The sequence below is a fragment of the Dermacentor variabilis genome, chromosome 9 (assembly GCF_050947875.1).
Source record: "Dermacentor variabilis isolate Ectoservices chromosome 9, ASM5094787v1, whole genome shotgun sequence".
Lineage (NCBI taxonomy): Eukaryota > Metazoa > Arthropoda > Arachnida > Ixodida > Ixodidae > Dermacentor > Dermacentor variabilis.
In genome coordinates, this window is record NC_134576.1 from 116,784,167 (window position 1) to 116,803,788 (window position 19,622).

General features: G+C 49.9%; 1 protein-coding gene across 1 annotated transcript; it reads right to left on the reverse strand.

Annotated features, from left to right (window-relative positions):
- Positions 1 to 6,318: 6,318 nt before the first annotated feature.
- On the reverse strand, positions 6,319 to 18,633 carry LOC142557338 (dual specificity tyrosine-phosphorylation-regulated kinase 2-like). The gene has a single exon (XM_075669097.1). It carries the CDS (start codon positions 17,894 to 17,896, stop codon positions 16,268 to 16,270), a length of 1,629 nt encoding a protein of 542 aa, XP_075525212.1. The 5' UTR covers positions 17,897 to 18,633; the 3' UTR covers positions 6,319 to 16,267.
- Positions 18,634 to 19,622: the final 989 nt, after the last annotated feature.

The window sequence follows — 19,622 nt, forward strand, 5'->3', positions numbered from 1 at the left end:
AACATAACCAGTGGCCCCAAGCTGTCAATGTACGTCCGCAACTGTATACACTGCAAAATAACTTACAGCCTCAACAGCGAATACGGGTGCAAATGGGGCTGTAACTCGCACCCTTACACCCAAATATGGTGTAATGCTGGGAGTTATACACAAAGTTACACCCTTATTTGCTTTGAAGGGTGTAAAATACATATCACAGCGTACGGTGAGGACACGACGACGAAAGTCAAACCCCGAAGAGAAGGCAAAGAAAGCTTTGCTTTAAAAGCAAAACCTGTCTTTCTCTCCTCGTCAGTTTTAAAGCGAAGCGTTTTCGGCGACCTCTCCCGAAGTAAATCTAAAGCGGACAAAATTGATGCATTAGACTCTAAGAACAGTTTACACCCTTTGCAGTGCCCCTTCTGGCACACAACGATAATCGTCATCTGTCTCGATGCGTTTCTTTTCTTTAACGCTGCGAGCCCGGCACTTTCCCGTAACGAACGGCACGCGCGTTATCAGCATGATAGCATTGCCGACAGGAAATGCTATCATGCTGATAACGCGCATGCCGTTCGTTACTGGAAAGTACCGGGCTCGCAGCGTTAAAGAAAAGAAACGCATCGAGACAGATGACGATTATCGTTGTGTGCCAGAAGGGGCACTGCAAAGGGTGTAAACTGTTCTTAGAGTGTATACACCGCTCTGGTATATACCGCTCAATCGTGAGGAAGACCTTTGCGAAACGTTTGCGAACGTTGTAACAAATTTACGTAAACTGTAAATTCGTATATCAGATTTGTTCGCTTTATATACCCTAACAGATGCAGTTTATAGAACTGCGATACCTATATTTTATCGCAGACCGAGTTAAAGATTTGTAAATTTCGTGCCCCAATTATTATTATATTTAAAGAAAACTGGACAGTTTACGGGAATTTTTCTCTTTAGCGTCAAGTCCTAAAGCAAATCTTAGGCGAAGCACGAGGAAAAAGACATACATTGCGATGTGTGTGTGGCCTTCTTTCTTTTGTACTTCGTTCCAAAATCTCGGCTCCCTGAGCTATATGCACCCTTAGCGGGCTTATCCCGTCCTCCAAACAATAACTGTCATCTGGCTTGCGTACGTTTTCTTTCTCTAACTCTCCGCTATGATATACATTCAAGTAACGAACGGTATGCTCGTATCAACGTCACATTGCCCTCCTGTCATGTAAGTAGTGGGCGCCGTGCTAAAGGAAGTGTTCGCGAATTTGATGATGATGATGGTTTGGGGATAAGTTCCGAAATAACGTATAACATAAACATAACAATATATATATATATATATATATATATATATATATATATATATATATATATATATATATATATATATATATATATATATATTGAGAGAGAGAGAGAGAGTTCATCTCTTCTGGCCTAATGGCCAACTCCAAAGAAATATAGGGCCGTATAAAAAGCCTAGGTAGTTTCAGATAGTGTACACCGTGAAAACGACGGTACTTTGAAGATGCACTGCAGACAAGGCGGCGATACGACGCCTGTCCTGCGCCATTAAACCAGGGCACTGCTAGAGACGAAGGGAACCGCGTAGTTCTTTAATTAAACACCGTCGCAAACCGGTCACCTAACGTGACCAATCCGTCGGGAGGCCCATCAGGAACGCGCCTTAGGAAGACCTATCAAAGTGTCTGTTGGCCTTCGGCAACCAGCTTCTTCATATGACGTGAATAAAATGTTCGTCTGTTTCCGTTACGAGCAGACGCTAACTGTACTTCGTAAATTGCGCGACTCAAATCGGGATGTGAAATCTAATTCCGAGGTTTTGACGTCTCAGCGACACACGAGCTGCAGGCAACGTAGCGGAATGCGGGTTCCTATTGTGCATCTATAAATCTCAGTGTACGAGTTAGTTTTTTGTCATTCCATCGCCACAGGGGACCGTCCACCACGGTTGGCAATCGGACACGTGACTCTGTGTTTAGCAGCAGAATGCCACAGCCACTGAGTCACCGCGACAGCCAAAATCCGGCTATTTACCATGACCAACCGAAAAATGATAGAGAGAGAGAGAGAGAGCAATCGTAGCATTCAGTGCCGCTGATGGTTCCCCTGTACGCGTCTAGAGGGCGCCACAATTTGTTAACTTCAGAATTTTGGCTCAGCAATGAAAGTTTTTTCTTTAAGGCATCGGGTAGAAATGGGGGGGGGGGGGGGGGCGGGAGGAGGCGATTTCGCAACTGGTGCAAGGAATGAGCTAAGCGGGCCGCATAACCCGCATTTTTCTTTTTTTGCGCGCCGGCGTCGGAACGTGCAGTCACCGGCGACGGGATCCCGGGCCGGGCTGGCCGGCGCGACCCCGGTCGGCGTTTTATCGATCGGCGGTGGCGGCGGCGGCCAGCCTCCTCCCACACGAACTGGGTCATGCTGCGGAACAACCCGGCGCAGCGGCCTGCCGGGCTGCTTCGCCGTTCTCTCAATTTCGTGCAGGGCGGTGGAAAACGGCCTCGCGCTGCAGCAGCGACCGGTCCTACGAGGGAGAAGGGAGAGTGCGGCCGAGTGCGCGCCGTGGCGCGAGCGGACGACAGGGCGGGCGATGGTTTCGAACGTCTCGTATCCGTCCGCGGTCAGCTGATTTTGCCTCGCCTGTGAATCCCCCCCCCCCACTTCTGTCCGCGTCGTTTATTAAAAACAGGTTCGGGACGGGTGCCGTAACTGAGCACGGCTGTCTTCGTTCCTCGATCGTTCGGAAGGCGGCTTCGAATGAAAGAACAACGCGCAGCTGAATTCGGGACTAGTTTCTGAAGCGTAGGCGTAGCGGGAGAGCGCGCGCCGCGCTGCCGTAGCATACCGTAGCTGCTGTCATTTCGGTTGGTGCTGCATGCGACTGCGAGATGCGAGGTGGGGGCGCTTTCCCCGAGAAACAGCAGAATAGAGCCGTGTACATGCGCTAGTGGGACTGAGAAAAATGAATAGAAATAAAGCAGAAGCGGCGCGCGACAGTCGGATAGGCGGGAACCGCGGGGAAGTCTTTTTTCACGATTCCGGGCACACGCCCGGGTCGCGTCGTCGCCCTTCCGTGCCTGTCGTCTGCTTCGGAGACCACGACGGCCGCCATTGGACTTGGCAGGGCGCACGTCAGCGCGTAGTCACATTCGGTGTCACCGCAGCGCGTCGCATGGCGTCGCCGCGGAATACGAAGCGACCGTGAGCAGTGCGCGCGTTTCCGAAACCTGCCAACCGGACTGGCACGGCCGGTTTTGCATATATCTACACGCCGTGCCTGCCTCCGTATCGGCACAGGTGGCGAATGCTTCCCTTCCCCCCCCCCTTTTTTTTTCTTTGTTGCTCGTTTCCTCGCGCGGTCGGCCATCGTCGAGTACAGCAACGGCGGGCCGCCTGTGCAACGGAGCGCGTAGCGATCACGTCGGGAAAAGGCGACGCGTGGACGCCGGGTGCGTGTGTGTGTGCGTGAGCAGACGATCACATCCCCACCCCCGCATGTAGACACACGCACAAACGTTGTCGAAGGACGCATGTCGTAAATGGCCTCACGTTTGCAGCTACAGCCGGGAGAAGAGGGACGCGGTGGTGGGGCGTCATTGACCCAGGGGGCTTGCTCTGGTGCGAGCGTAACACTCCAGTTACGCTGGCCCGCGGTCACACAGGGTGCCCTCGTCAGCTGGCCGGATGGCGACCGCGGGACGGCAGCAGGCTTTCCATCTTGCTTCCGTCGCGCTGTGAATCCGGGACGTTCGGGAAATGGAGCGGTGACACGGACGCGACGGCGTGTTTTTCGGGCTTCTCTAGCAAAGACCTACATACGCCGTCAACCCGGAATAGGCGGAGAGAACAGCGGCTTTTTAGGAGGCGCGCTCGAAACCTACGGCACGCGTTGCTATCCAAAAAAAACCGGTAGCAGTAAGCTATAGCCGCTAATAAACCGCCTCCTGCGTCGTGCTGGATGTCAACGTGAACGGAACAAATTTGGCGGCCTGACGTAACTGCGTCCGCGAGGCTCCGTCTAGCCTGTTTGCGGACGCGAATAACGAGCACAGATGCCATCCGGTTCACACGGGCATTCTGCAGTAGACAGTCTTGTTTGGTGCAGAACGCATGGGGCAAGTCACCTCTGTACAATGTTCGCATATAACACCAAGTGGCATGGTTATAATAACCCAAATTGAAAACGTTTGTGATTGCATAAATCACTGCTATGCTATGTCGAAGCCCCCAGCACAAAGATAGCACAACACGTAATACAGCTCAAACACGCAGGCTTACTAAAGCGTGCCGTCATTTCGCTGACGCAAAGCATGGTACAACAGCCTTTTGCACACTGGCGTTGAAGGGGATGTTGCGTTATGCTTTGTTTGCACACGTCTACACTGTTATTTTCGTTTGCTACCCAAAGTAAAACTTCACTGTCCCTGCGCTTTCAGCAAGCCTGCGCATTATTTTCAACCTTGGAGCGTTCGGAGGGCCTCAGCACCTTGTTTACACTCATTAAAATAGAAGGAAGCAGAAGGTGTAAAGAACAGACGGGTGAATGCTTGCAAGGGTTTGTTTGCAGTATCTTTTGTGCTCCTTCCGGAGGCTGATGATACCCTAACATGACCAAAGTGTAAAAATATAGCCTACACAATTCGTTAATCATATCAACATGTCATGGAAGGGTTGGCGTCGCGAACAGGTGGCAGCACTGTTGTCAGTGTACTGGTACAGGCAGAAGTGAAGGTGAATGCAGACAAGTATTTAGACATGACTTTCAGGGTCGGTCACTTCATCTGGCCTTTGCAAATGATGCCACAATTACTAAATGTGCAAACTTTATACCAATAGACGTGGAAAATTTTGAATCATGGGGAGATGCTATGATGAAAAGGCTGTACTCAAACTCGTCCGTGCATCTCCAATTACGAGGAAAAAATCGCATAGATTGTAGGGTCAGCAATAGTGCAGTGATAGGCCACAAGTTATTGGACATTAGGCTACACTGAGTTTGCCGGTGAACCATGGTAGTTTCAGTTTATGTATTCTGCCATCTTGGAAATATTCAGCTGCTAATACAAACTTTCTTTGTTGTTTCACATCACAGTTTTTAGTGAACGTAGTGTTGCAAAGCCAAAATCAGCCGGCAAGGCTAGTTTACGATTCACATGTTGGCTATAGCTACACGTTAAGACGATATGGTAAGCAGCCACACACATAAATATCCATTATGAGAGAGCCTACATGCTCTAAATATGCTTACAATTCCAAAGCACCATTACTGCAGCACATCAACTGGAATTCAACGCTTCTTGGCACAGTATTCAATGCTGATGATGTCATCACACATATCTCTGGGCACTGGTGACTACTGCACAGCAGATCAAGGTTATCTTACACTGCACGGCAGATGCATTAAATGCCCTCGCATAGGGTAAGACAACACAGTAAGCAATAGCCGACCATGCCTAATACACCATTCCTACCACTTTAGCCTTTAACGCTGCAAGTGATGGACGTAATGCACTTATTCCCATTAAAACCTGCTAGCTATAACTCCCTTGACCATTAAACCCCAGTGATGCATACATTCTTGACATCGCAAGTTAAATGGGAAAAGGAATCACTCAGTTATGGCAAAAGGTGGGTATTATAGACACTAAGGGAACCTGATGCATTAGTGCACCATAGTTTCCGTGCCCATCACTATCTGCCATAAAGCAGTTCAATACGATTCTCGCTTAATTAGCACCTCGTTTTTGTCATCTGTAGTAGACTAGTCTCTAGCACACTGATTGAACTCAATAAAAGGTCAAATGTTTAACACCCAAGATCTGGTCGTCCATAGACGAAAACAAAGTTGTAGAAATGTGTCAGTTTCTTTGAAAACAAGGTCCATCACAGCACAAATTTTGCTTGGAGGAGACTTGTTTTTAGGTTTCATGCTGTCATAACTACCGTGTGTGCGGCAACACTACATAAAATGTCCTTCACAAATTACTCGAACCAGGGCCTGATAAGTGATCTGCATGCTGGCAACTTGCCTTACCAAAGAGCTGCGCTTGGTTCAGGTAAGCGCACACGATATCCCAGGATGCGAGTGTAACAGCAATAGTTGACCCTATGTCACTGATGATTAGGCTCCTTCAGCACTGGAACTCTCATTTTCAATCGCAAAAGGACTCTAGGTTAAGGCAAGACAGTCGGCTGCTTCCACCACCACTTTTGTGCAAGGCATGAGCAATCTACTGGCAGGCGTAGCACAAGTGACTGCGTCTAAGCTGCAATGTTGTGTGCACCACCGTAACAGCCAAATAAAAACTAGAAGAAAGCCTAAGTGTATAAAAGTTCATCACACATTGTTTAATTCCAGTTCACATATGTACAATGCTGGAAGTTCACATAGCAACCGCGCACACACTAAAATGCACACGCGCACTCACATACATGCACACGAGCTATTTCCACTGCCACTAGGTCGCAAAACTAAAAAAAAAAAAAAGAGTAAGAGACGGTCCACCACGCCGCAACATTCCACAATTCACTAAGCACTCACAGAAGCGTCCTCTGTACAGGGTTCGGCAGACAACATTGACGCCACCAATGGCTGAAGGTGCACGAATCCACGTGACACCCGCACTTGACTAAAAGAGCATCGTCGTCTCCTCTCCTCCCAAGCCCCAACCATGAGATAGAGAAAAAAAAAGAAACAATACACCCAAGGTGAAAAGCCACAGTGCAATGGCTTCAGTCTAAGACACAAGATAGGGGAAAGCACAGGCACACAATTACTGTGTGGTGTCTTCCTCCCACACACTGACATACACAAGATGTATAGACTTGAACACCGCAATTGGAGGAACAGAAAGTCAACAATGCCACAGACGCCCAGAGAGCATGGAACTCGGAGGGCGCGGCAGCTCAACACGAGACCGTACAGCTGTGTGGCGTGTTGCAGAAAGGTCCACGCAACAACTTATGGGTCCCTAACAAGTGTCAGGTCGTCGCACATGATGCAATCGTGCGGGCGAGGTCGGCAGTAGGCACAATCTTAACATTCCAGGTTACCTCAATCTTGCAAGCTACACTCTGAACCACGCCACAAGAGAAATTTTCAATGTAAAAGCTCGATCATCAAGAGCAAGACGTGCGGAACAGGCAATGCCAATAGCTTTTCTTGACACTGCGACCAAATTAAGAGTTAACTAGCACACATGCATTCCCACTGCTGCATTCTTGCTCTCAATTTGTCTGCCACAACAATTGCGCACAAACCAGCCCAGCAGCGATTTTCACTTGAGCAAAATTTGTGGCAGCAGAGGGCTGCTAACCTGGCCTGAGCCAAACATTAGTGTCTGCACAAGTAAATTTTACACAAGACATTCAGTCACAAACAAACCTCGGGCCCACAAATCGCAAGAGCAGCCGACCAATATGTTAGCATGTAGCAGTAATCGCCATTCCAAGTCCAACAGAAAGACTGCGGCGCTTCAAAAATAATAGCGTGAACATGAATTCTCGGCTGTGCTGTAATGGTCATTGCCCACACTATCTGCACCATCTGCGGCGACCTTCATTTCAAGATACTACAACAGCTCACAAATGCACACAAGTGACGAGCAAAAGCGTATCCATTAACAAACACCCACAAGATGTGCGTACGTTGACCAAAACTGCGCGGGATGCAAGAGTCGACCTTGCTTGGAACCGCATTACACCCAACACATGTCACAGAGAGAGAGGAAACCGAAAAGGAAAGTTTTCAGACAAGACACTAATCCCAAGGTCTCCATGGGGACCAAGTCGCCAATGCAGCAGAGATGGTGAAAAGGGCCTTCCAGTCAGCTACTGCAATCTCGTCTGCAGCAACAACTTCAGTCGTGTCAGAGATATAAGAACAAAGGAAGGGCCCAACCACACCCTGCCACGCCCTCTTGGCAAGACCACCAAGAGTGATGTGCTTTGTCAAAAAAAAAAAAATAAAAAAAAAGAAGGAAGTAGTTCACAGCACAACACTGAGTGTTAGCAGGTGCATGACACCAACCAGTTGCTCCACTTCCCAGTTCCGAAAGTGGCGGCCCAGCTGCTGAGCCAGCCGTGTCGACAAAGTGCCCTTGCTCAATCTTTCAACACAGCTCTCAGGAGACAGAAGTGCTGAGCAAGTTTGCGGCCAACAAAAACATGGCGACCTTCTGGAGACAAAGAATGCACATCAGAGCACCAAAGAGACAGGGACACCACAGGACAGGCGACGCAAGTCTCTAGGCAGCTCTTCTTAAGGTGGAAGGACAAAACGGAACGGCTGCCAATAACACCGAAGCAGATCTTTGGAAAGGCGATGTCGAACTTGCAAAGGAAAACGTTAAAAAACAAACGAACAGGGTGTCGTCGATTACACCAGAGCAGGGGCGAAGAGTGGAACCATCCTCCGGCGACTCAAGCTACCACAGAGTCGCAGCACGATGTGGCCCCTTCCTAAATAGAACCATTCCCCCTGGAAGACGGCAGCCTTGGAGAGATCGGTGTGTGCTGGCGGCACGACAACTTATACAACACTAAGCTGCTGCTGCTGCTGCCCAGGGTGCCACACATTGACACCCTCCCCCCCTCGACAGGACGAGAGCTATTTAAATGCTGCCCCACCGGTTTTGAGCAAGCCAAACAAGGGTCCCTCAATGTCTGGCAAGGACCACATAAGCTGCACCAAGTTTTAATACCACTAGTTTCTCAGCAAATGCGTGACCGCACATATGCAGCCAAGCAGAGAAACAAGGAAAGGAAACGCAATGATGTGCATCAAAAGTGCGATGACAAAATGTGCAGCACTAATTGATGTGCCTCAGTAAAGGACATGCAAAATGAGTAATGCTGCTATCTTATCTCTACCCAAGGAGCACACGTGATCAGACCATCTTTATAAATTGCTAGAATTGAAGACTGAAAATATCTCGTGGCTAGCAGGCTGCCGACTACGGAAGAGTTCGAAAAGTATATTGACATGTGTGCTTGTATGATACCTCATCTAACTAGCCTGTGTTGCTTACACTCGTACAAAGCTCCTGAATTTGTGTTGCTACAACCATCTGTGTGCTTGGTAAGAAGGCCTCACAATTGAAGTTCTTTAATCACATTTGGCAGCGGTTAAAGCACCACCAGATGCTGCACGCCCTTTTCGACCTTGACCAGACTTTCTCGAGCAAGCTTCAGAATGGCCTCATGGTATGCTATAGCCCACGGATGAACCACGAACCCACGTTAATGTTGCAAAAAGCAGTGGTTACTCATGTAATGCGACTGATAGTCAAACGAAGCAAGATTTGCCTAAAGCATAATTAAAGCCCTTCCTCCATATTGCTATTGCGTAAAACCAAAATTTTAGCTCACAAGCAATATCCCACATCATAGGAAATACCACTAGGCCTTACAAAGATTAAGCGGCATTACAGGAAACCACAGAGCAAAGCTGAATTGATATGCTAAATTTCTGAAATAGTAAATGTGTCACCTTCTAGGTGCTTCAATAACAGAAAACAGAGGGAGTAGAAAATCTAACTGGCAATGCCACCAGCACATTTTTTAAAGAAAGAACTTGTGATGTCATAATGACAGCCAAATTGCATATTATCGGAAAAAAAAAAACTACTAGAATTTCCGTGCCACTTAAGCATTTCAGAAAATTTAACTTGCAGGCATCTGCAAATCTATCGGGCAGAAAAAAGCAAACAGCTCCAGCAACCTCGAAACATGACATTACGCCAACACTATTGCTAGTGCCAAAATTTGAATGACAGAGAAAATTACAGATGGAAGTCCAGTGATCCTGTGCAATGCTGTCCACCAATGAGCTGTCCTAGCCTGCCAAACAGGTCCCTAGAGGGTCCAGAAGCAGCACTGAAGTTTCACTCTGGTTAAATTGGTCACAAACAAGTAGCATGTACCAATGAAGAAATCTTGTCAAACCTGCAGGATTGCTTACTAATTGTCCAATTTTCTTATTTATAGCCTTTAAATAGCACTTAGGCAAACGACACATGCACCTGGCGGTTATGCAATATGACACGAGTCCCAGCATGTCACCTTCGAGACTCTTTAAGCGCCCCACAGGCAGTTGCAGGCACCAGTTAATCCCTGAGGTATTACTGAGGAGCCACATGTTCTGGGTCATACATCACTTGCAACGAGCGATTGTGGCAACAACCTTTTCTTTTTCTCCTCTCTTCTTCAATTCTGTTATTGAAAGCATCTATTTTTGCTACCTTTCCGTGATGCAGCCACCTGCATTACAAACACAAAATTTTGCACAGAGGCTGAACTTTATCTGAGCTAGCTGAAACTAGGTACTTTACGTGGTCAATAATTTTCTTGCAGTTGGCTTTTAATGCAAGGATTTCTCGGAATTCTTTAATGCTAGGAATTACTCGCTTTGCTATAGCAGAGGGATCATCCTGACAGCCCATATGCTCTGGGCATATGTGTATGTATATGATAGCCCCATATGTAGTTGAATGCGCTTTACAACCACATCTCCCTGCTGCATGTTGTTACTAAGCAAATCTGCATTGACAGAATTACCAACACTAAAGCAATTGTAAAGAGCCTCACCTGCTTCTAAGGCCTACCATAACAGAATGCACAGGTGCGTTTAGGTCACATACACTGTCAAGAGCTCATGCAAGATTCATTTTGCATTTTTATGTTATAAAGCTCAATCTCCTGCCATTAGCCTTGTAAAACAACTTTCAATGTCGACTCAATTGCAAGTAGTATTGCCTGCCCCGAGCGCTCACCACAACACAATGCACAATTTTTATGCACCACACATGATTTGAAAGATAAGCTGACCATTCCAATAGAAAAATTGCATGTATCAACCCTTCACTCATTCAAAAGCTGACTGAAACAATCATATTTTTTTTTTCTGGGGGGATGGGATGGCGTCTTATAAAAGCTGTTCGTGAGAGATGTGGCTACATAATTCATTCATGCAGTGCAAACGCCCACACACATTCAAGGCTATGTGGCTACTACGCTTAGGCTGTAGAAATTGCTATAAATTAGCCTACATTCACTGAGAGAAACAAGATTAACAATGTCTGTTATTTGAGTGCTACCAGAGAAGTACCTAACATGCACAAGGGGAAAAACATATACCTGCGAAGAGACCTATCAAGCAACTGGATTTATAGACATGAAGAAACGCTAGGCTTGGAAAGGAAAAGTGCAGAATGATGTAGTACTTAAAGAGGGATCGTTTAAAAGCACTGCTCAAAGGCATGACATGATCTTTCAGTGTTTGTCAACTAGCTATTCACAGCGGGTTCCTAACACATGTCCACAGAACACTACACGCTAACCAAAACTAGTTTCTTCCAGTGCTCACCAGACCACCTGAGCATGAGGGGACAGCACAGCACAATGAAGCCTCGCAAAGTAGAACCATTCCACACAGCCACAGTGTATACTTAGCTCACGAGAAAGAGTACAACGCCAGTACAAAATGCGCGTAACGCTGGCATGTCACAACATACAACAAGCATGTGTTGTTCGTGAGTAATGCGGCACCCTGCTCAACAGCGTTCAACCTGCAAAAGCGCTTGAGCAGGTCACACACAGATCTCAAAAGAAAAGATGTGGTCCCAGCGCAAGCGAAAACTGGCCTCAATTAAAAACAAAAGCTGCGTGCAGCTATAAAAAGGAACACCCCCCCATTTCCCCTTACCCCCAGGACCCGAGCTCCCTGCACAACCAACATCGAAAAGGCGAAACACCGCGGAAGGGTAAGGGGAGAGTGTTGCCAGCATTTCCGGACAGAGAAGCAAAGTGGGACAGTGGGGCAGCAAAGGTGGCTTCCGCACGGAGGAAGGAAGAGCATGCACGCCTGAAAGAGACCGCGGTTCAGCCGACACCGCTTTGCCATCCAAATTAAACTTCGGGTGGCGGCACGTCTGATGTGCCGGGAAGCAGTAAGGGACCACACGAATGGGCATAGATCCAATGCCGGAGAGACGACAGAGAAAAGGGACGGGGAGTCGTTCCTGAAAGAGCTACAGCTGACTAATGAAAAACAGACCGGAGGTCTTCAACCTCATGCCCGAGCTAAGGGGGGGCCCTGTCTGTCGTACGGTCTCGCCCGCGCAAGCCACTTCAGAGCTGCCAGGAGGTCTGCCAACAGGGGATCGGTCACCGACTGCTTCCTGCACCTACACACCTGTATTGCAGAATTCACGTCCGAGAACAGTCATCACTCAAGCGGCACTGAAAGGAATCGACCCAGGACCTTACACGTAAATGAGATTCATGCCACGGTACCGCATTTTACCCTTTCACCAAGAAAGTAACGTCAATTAAATGAAGTGTGAACAAGGCAACGTAAACTAGAACATATTTTTGCCTTCCTACATTCAGCAGTGTGAGCTACATTAGCCAAATTCAGGCTCAAGTCGTCGAATTTGGGGGCTGCAGGATGTTTTTGTAACTGAAAATGAATGATGACCAGATTCCAGAATCAGGTGAAACCACACATAGGGGATATTCCTTTGATGATAACTGCCAATTTTAAAGATAAGCTCTGTCAATGCAAATTCTCGTTTAAGTTGAACAGTCTTTGTTTAATTTCGTGTAGATTCAGTGAACCTCTGATGACTCAAACAGAAAACTAAGAACCATTCACGTATTTGCATTTCAATTTATACTAGAATACATTACCTTCACACTTCACGTAACTTGACACAATTTAAACATGAAACATTGCAAACTTTCTTTTAATTTCCCACTCCGTTAGAAAATGTTCCAGGAAAGTGTGATAAAGGAAAAAAAAATGCAGAGAATTATAGTGGGCACACGAACAGTAAAGAGAGTGATGGACTTTCCTCTCACAGAAAGAGGGAATTAAATGTGAATTGCAGCGTCATACTTTCCGGGGAACAACACGAAGTACCACTTTGAAATTATTTTTAAAGAAAGTTTCACACTGTAATCTCTTCTAATGCTTGGCATGAACACAGCTGGGAAAAAGCATCCACAATACTAAATAGTCAGTCGTCACTGTGCAAAAAACAAAGCACAGCATGCAGCGTTCAAGCATACAATGACCTACAACTAACTATCAAAACATGGGACAGCCGCCTAAGTCAGATCCACCAACAGTATCTACACGAAATGTTGAAGTAAAATAAAAAAGAAAACACTTCAAGAGCACCACTATCTCACAACCACAGTTATCAGTTCCATCTAGTTCGATTTGACTAATCGCAATTGTTTGGGGCACAAAAGAGGAACCCAACGTCAGTCCAGAGTGACTTGTCAACTATTCGTTGGGCCAAAGAAAAAAAAAAAGAAAACCCAGTGTCAAAGATCAGTATTCTGTGTACTTCATTTAGGCATGACAAAAAGACTCTCAGCTACCTGCATCAGCAGTCGAGATCTACTTCGAGTAGACCCGTGCCAGCTATCTGCACGGGCTGCTACAATTCTATCTTAACTTGAATCCTCAAAATCGGCTAGGGGTAAAGAGATGGACCAAACGTCAACCATCCAGTTTATGCTGACACACGCGCTCTTTGTTCAAGCTCGCACAATCGCTAAGGACTTATGGTGGGCGAGGTCATTTTGTCGAAGACAAAAACAAAAAAAATAAAGGAAGCAAGAAGCTCCGTCAGGCCAGAGGTGACGTCGCGAACACCAAGTGCCCCTGCTGTCATATTGAAAACCCGGTCAGCCTCTGTGACGTCAACCCATGCCACTGCCCAAGCAACACCCTTCTCGTTCATTCATTTCACCCATTGGAACGTTGTTGTACTTGCGAGAAAAAAAAAAAAAAAGAACAGAATCGCGCAGTCAGAGCGATAGCCGCCAAGGCGCGCAAATGTTATAGAGGTGATAGCGCACTGCGCCGAGAAATATAGTCTGCAGTTATCACAGGACATTGGCAGTAGTTTCTTCGTTTCGCCGCCTCGAGAAGACGGACGCGTTCGCGGAAAAGGAAAGTAAAAAAAAAAAAAAGTTTGCAATCGAAACGATGCGGCGCCCGCTCTTTTGTCGGCATACTTTCCTGTCCAGTTTTTGAGCATTTGTTGCTGCTGCTATTTCTCTGATAACACCACCACTCTTTGGTTTCGCTTGAGAGCCGCCGCGTCGTCACTACAATTACGAGAAACAAAGTGAAGAAGCAAAAAAAAAAAAAAAGAAAGAAAACTGAGTATTCTCATTTACAGAGTTTGGGCTGACGCGCTACACGACGGTGAGGAGGGAACGAAAGAAAAACCACAAAATGGCGCTTAAATGAGAAGCTGCTGATCGGACAACGGCACTAGGGATTCTCATCACACAACAGGTCGTCCGTCGTGGGGTCGGAAGAATATAGAGACCGGCGGCGACGCGAGAAAAAGAAAATCGAGCCGCTGATCCGACAAGGCGCATCGGCGCGGCGTTGTCCTACTAGGGATGCCAGGCAGCGCGCATCCAACATGGCGGCCGATGCATTTCACCGTGAACGAGAAGCCAGCTTCTCTGGTGACTCACTTTTTTTTTTTTTTCGTTTTTCCCCCCCTGCCCCCGAGGAATAAAGAAAGGACAGCAGCTGCTCGGCGACCGAGAGAAAGAATCATCGACAGAGGAAGGCGCGCTAAGGCGAGGTGACAATGCGCCCTTTAGGTTTCGAGCACAGCCGATGCAGCGACAAAGACGCCAGGCTTCTTTTTCTTTTACCTTCCTTTTGCAAAGCGGCAGCGGAGTAGCGCCCCGCATGGAGAAGGGGAAAGATGAATAAAGGAAAAGGAAAAAAATAAAGTAACCAAGCGCCTTCTCGCTCGCTCTCCAACCCAAATATAACCGGAAAGAGGGGTTCGCGGCTCGACCGAAGAAAAAACAATAAAAAGCGAAAACTGCCCGTGCAACCGGCGCGGGCGGCCAACCAACCCGCGACGGAGAGAAGTACGACGGACGAGCGTGCATTAGGATGAGAACAAAGAAGCGCCGAGGCGAAATCAAAATGTGGGGCTTTTTCGCAAGTAGGGCTAGCACCGTCCGTACACAAAATATCACAGATCTGCGGACTCTATTTTGTTTTTTTCTTTTGCGACAATCGCGTCTCTTCTTTCTTTTTTTGAAGTCTTTCGCTGCTTGGTTTTTCGCCAAAACCCTTACTACCATCAGGTAATAACCAACCTTGCCGCATCTGCAGACCTGATTTCTCAAACAAACACCTTAAGAAAATTCGCGCGAGTGAGGACAAAAAGAAAGTAAGTTGAAAAAAAAAAGGATTTAAATAAACGGCAGTGAGCCACACAGAGGTCAAATGAGGTCAAAACGCAGGCGAGGTCGACATGCTAATGTATATAGTATATATACCGAGGGGAACCGCCTAAAAAAATGCGTTCATCCCTGACTCAATCGCGCCCCCCCAAAAAAAGGAAGAAAAAATTTGTACAAACAGTTCAGCGCGATCAGCGAGAATACAGAACCGACGCACAACCACGTGTTTTGCAAGGCAGGCAAAACGTGTAAAAAAAAAAAAAGAAACAAACTCCGCCACAATGACATAGGAAAAGATTTTGGTTGAGGCATGCGTTAATAATTTATGCGCCCGTTCGGAACCGGCTTTAACGGTCAACAACAGGGGAAACAAATTTGTTCCCACAAAACGAGCAGGCCTCGACGGGCGAATTACAAATCGTGTATCAAATGAATTCATTCGACCTGAGAAATGGAGAGAAAAGAGGAATATCACTGCTGGCGGAGTGTTAGGATATTTAGGAGGGTTGTTGCTTCGACTTGCCGATTTACACAAGAAGTGCGCCGCTGTCTCGTTCGCGCGCTGCTGTTCTTTTTGCGCCACGATAGTGTATATCCGATGCAGGGTGGGAAAGGTCGCCTCGGTGGCTGCTGCTGTCGTCATAGAACCAGGACGAAGGAGGTGACGTACAACTACTTAACGCCGCTGCGTCCGCGGGCATTATCACCAACTGCCGCGGGAGTCACTTAGACGACACCAAACGAAACGGCCACAACCGATGGGCTCCCGAAGAAAAAGCAAAATAGGAAACCCCACCGCTCAGCACACTAGTTTGTCGAAGCGCACGGGGGCCCGTTGGAGCCGAGCTCTCCCACGAGAGATCCAACACTGCACTGGTCTCGCGTCGGGCCCCCACCTTTTTTTTTTTTCTTTCCTTTTTGACACACAATGGTGGAGCCATGGGTCTCTCAATTTGACGTGACACGATGGTGGGGACGGGTTCGCAGACGGGAGGGAGGGAGGGAGAAACAAAAAGAATCCGCGCGCACGGGATCACCATCACGACACGGGATTGCCAATCTGCGGCAGTTTGAGCGTACTCGCGAGCTCGTCTCCCAGTCGGGTCGCCTTGGACGCGATCACCGACCTCGACGAGGAAACGGAGGAGCGCTGGGTCGTCGAGTCCGACGCCGTGGTCTGGGGCGTCCGCGGCAGCCGCCGGCGTAGCCAGGCGTGCCGCAGCGCGGCCGCGGGCGTCATTCGGGTCGCGGGGTCCCACTCGAGGCACCGCTTGAGGAAGTCCACGAACAAAGGGTCGTCGCAACCTTTCAGCGCGGTCGTCCAGTCCTTGGAGCCCGGCGGACCGCGCAGCTTCCCGCGCCGCGACCGGCCCGCGCCCAGCACCACGGCACCGTCCGGTAGCGTGGTGACCGTGCAGTAGCGCGGGTAGCCCTTGGAGCTGATGAAGTTCTTGGCCCGCTTGGCCTGGTCGAGTAGCTTTTGAGGCGGCGGACCGAGCAGCTCCATGATGCAGGCCAGCTGATCGGCCTCGTCCTCGCCTGGCAGGAGAGGGTAGCCCGTGAGCAGCTCGGCCAGGATGCAACCGAGGCTCCACATGTCGATGGGCATGCCGTACTTGGCGCCCAGGATCACCTCGGGCGCCCGGTAGAAGCGCGACTGGATGTACGTGTACACGCGCTGGTGCTCGAAGCACGAGGAGCCGAAGTCGATGACCTTGATGCCCGATCGGCCCTGCTGTTTGAGCAGCACGTTCTCGGGCTTCAGGTCGCAGTGGATGATGTGGCTTCGGTGCAGCGCGTCCAGGCACTGCAGCAACGAGTGGGCGAACTTGCGCACCAGCTGCAGGGAGAAGCCCTGGAACTTGTTCTTCTTGATCAGCTCGTACAGGTTGATGGAGAGCAGCTCGAAGGTGATGCACGTGTGGTTGCGGAAGGTGAAGTGCTCGAGCATGTGGATCAGGTTGAACGTGTTGTCGCGGTCCTGGCGGCGCAGAAAGTCCAGGATGCGGATCTCCTCCTGCGCCTGCCGATGGAAGCGCTTCTCGTTGCGAACCATCTTGAGCGCGACGTGCTGGTGCTGCTTGTGGTCGTACGCCTTGATCACCTGGCCGAAGGAGCCCTTGCCGATCACCTTGAGCATCTCGAAGCGGTACGCGATGTGATCGTGCGGCACGTGAAGGTACGAACCCTGGTCGTCGTCGTAGCCGCAGTTGTTCGGCGTGCCCGGCGTACCCTGGCGCTTCTTGGCGTTGGCACCGATGAAGTAGATCTGCGGGTAGTTGAAGATCTCGTGATGCTCGTACGGGCTCAACTTGTGCATGTACATCTTCATCACCTGCTCCGGCGTGGCCACCAGCGTTTTGCCCGCGCCGCCGCCACCTCCGACACCCGCCTTGTTGTCGGGCGAGTCGCCGTTCTGGTCGACGTCGAAGAGCTTGTGCACGCTCGACTGGAACTTGAAGCCCGCGATGGTCTGGCTCTTGATGGGCGGCAGCAGCAGGCTGGACCCGTTGCCGCCGCCGCCACCGAGCGCCGACGAGTTGTTGTTGTTGTTGGCGGCATTTTTCTCGATGTAGCCGGCCTCCGACGAGGGCGCCGAGCCATTCATGTTGGCGATCAGGGACCGCGTCCGCGACAGGGGCATCGCGGGGCACTCCCGGGAACTCATAACCGCCGCTCGACGTCGCGGCCGCCAGCCGACGCCGCCGCCGCCCGCTCCACCGCCGCCGCGCCGCCGAACAAGAGACCCAGGCCTAGCGCGGACATGGACGCTCGGCCACTTCGGCTGCGCTGCACTGGGCCACCATTATCCCCGGCTGGCGCTGTGGCTGGCCCCTGTTGCTAGGGGGGCCACGTCACTAGCGCCCCCTGCCAACGCCCAATGGCGCGCGCGCTCTCGTGTCACGTGGTGCGACTTCGGCCAACCGCCGTGCGCGTTGGGCCCCACCGCCCAATCAGCTGGTCACCGGGAGAACGGCCTCACCCGCCAGGAGTAACGCACTCGGAGAGAGAGGGTCGACGACGCCGTCTGCTTCAATCGCGTCCTGTCAGGCGGCGCCACTTGCCGGGCTAACTGGCCGGCTGCTGTTGGCTGCTTGCCCGGCTTTGCTGGGCCTGCTTTGCAGCTTCTCTCGCTGCTGCCGTGTTGCTCGCGGAGAGGCTGAGGCAGGTTTGGCCAGGTGATCGCCGCCGACTGCTCGCTTATCCTGCTTCGCCGCGGCGCTGTCTTACTTCCAGGAACCACGCGAAGGCGCGCACAGCGAGCGAGGAGGGAGTGGACAAGGTGATGTAAACAGGCAGGGACGTTTCACCGATGCGGCGTGTGACTCAGAAGAGCGAGCATCACTTCTATCCCCAGGCACGCGGACACAGACACAGCTGTTGTGGCTGCCTGGCTGAGGTCCTTTGTTTAACTCGTTCCGCTCCGGGGAAGCCCCCCCTTCCTCCTCCCCCTCTTTCCCTCACCGCACCTCGCGGCTTCACTCGCCGAGTTCATTGTTCGGGGCAGGGCAAGCGGCCCACGCCAGAAACGAGGAGCGCGCGAGCATTCACTTTTCTTTTGCCTGGCCAACACACTTCTTGCCAGTCTCGGCGGGCACGTTTTCACGTGTTTCGGCGGCGAGCGCCACGACAGGCACACGGCCGCCCGTGCCCGACAGAGCGGCGGCGCTAGCCCTTTCTTCGAAAAAAAGAAACAACAGCGTGGCGATGACCGCGCGCGACGGTTTTCATCCGAACGCCGCGCCTATTCCTTGATCGCTTGCACGACGAACGAACTCCTTTGGGTTTCTTGGGCGTTCGTTTCGTGTGCTACAGCTAACCGAAAGTCATCGCCCCGAGTTTCGTTTCCCGGTTGGTCACCGGTGACCTGGCGGGAAAACACGGAACTTGCTTTAGCAGAATCCGACGTGGATATAATTAAAGGGCACCTGATCGCAGACTCACCCAACTTCTGAAAATTAACGGCAAAATGAAATGCCAAGCAGCATGGTGTAATCTGCGTGCATATGCAACGGCCAGCGCCTTGCAACAGAAGCAAAGGTCCGTGAACCACGGCGCTTATTTCTGCTTGGCGCAACTGCCTCCAGCGCTCTTTATGGCGTCGCAGATAGCGAGTCGCGCTGTGTGATAAGCGCCGATAACCTTCAAGTGCACAGATGCGTTCCACAAACATGGATGCACCTGCCAAATTCGACTTGTTCCGTGTTCTCTCTCGCAGATATACGGACGCATTTGTTTTTTTAATTCACCTGTCGCATATAGCCTGATTGTAGCACGTTTACTGGAAGCGGCAGGTATTACTCGGGTGAAAGCGAAATGCATTATCAGCTTATTAACCAAAAAAAACCACTAAATAATTGTTTTAAAACTTTATTATTATATCCGTTCACGGC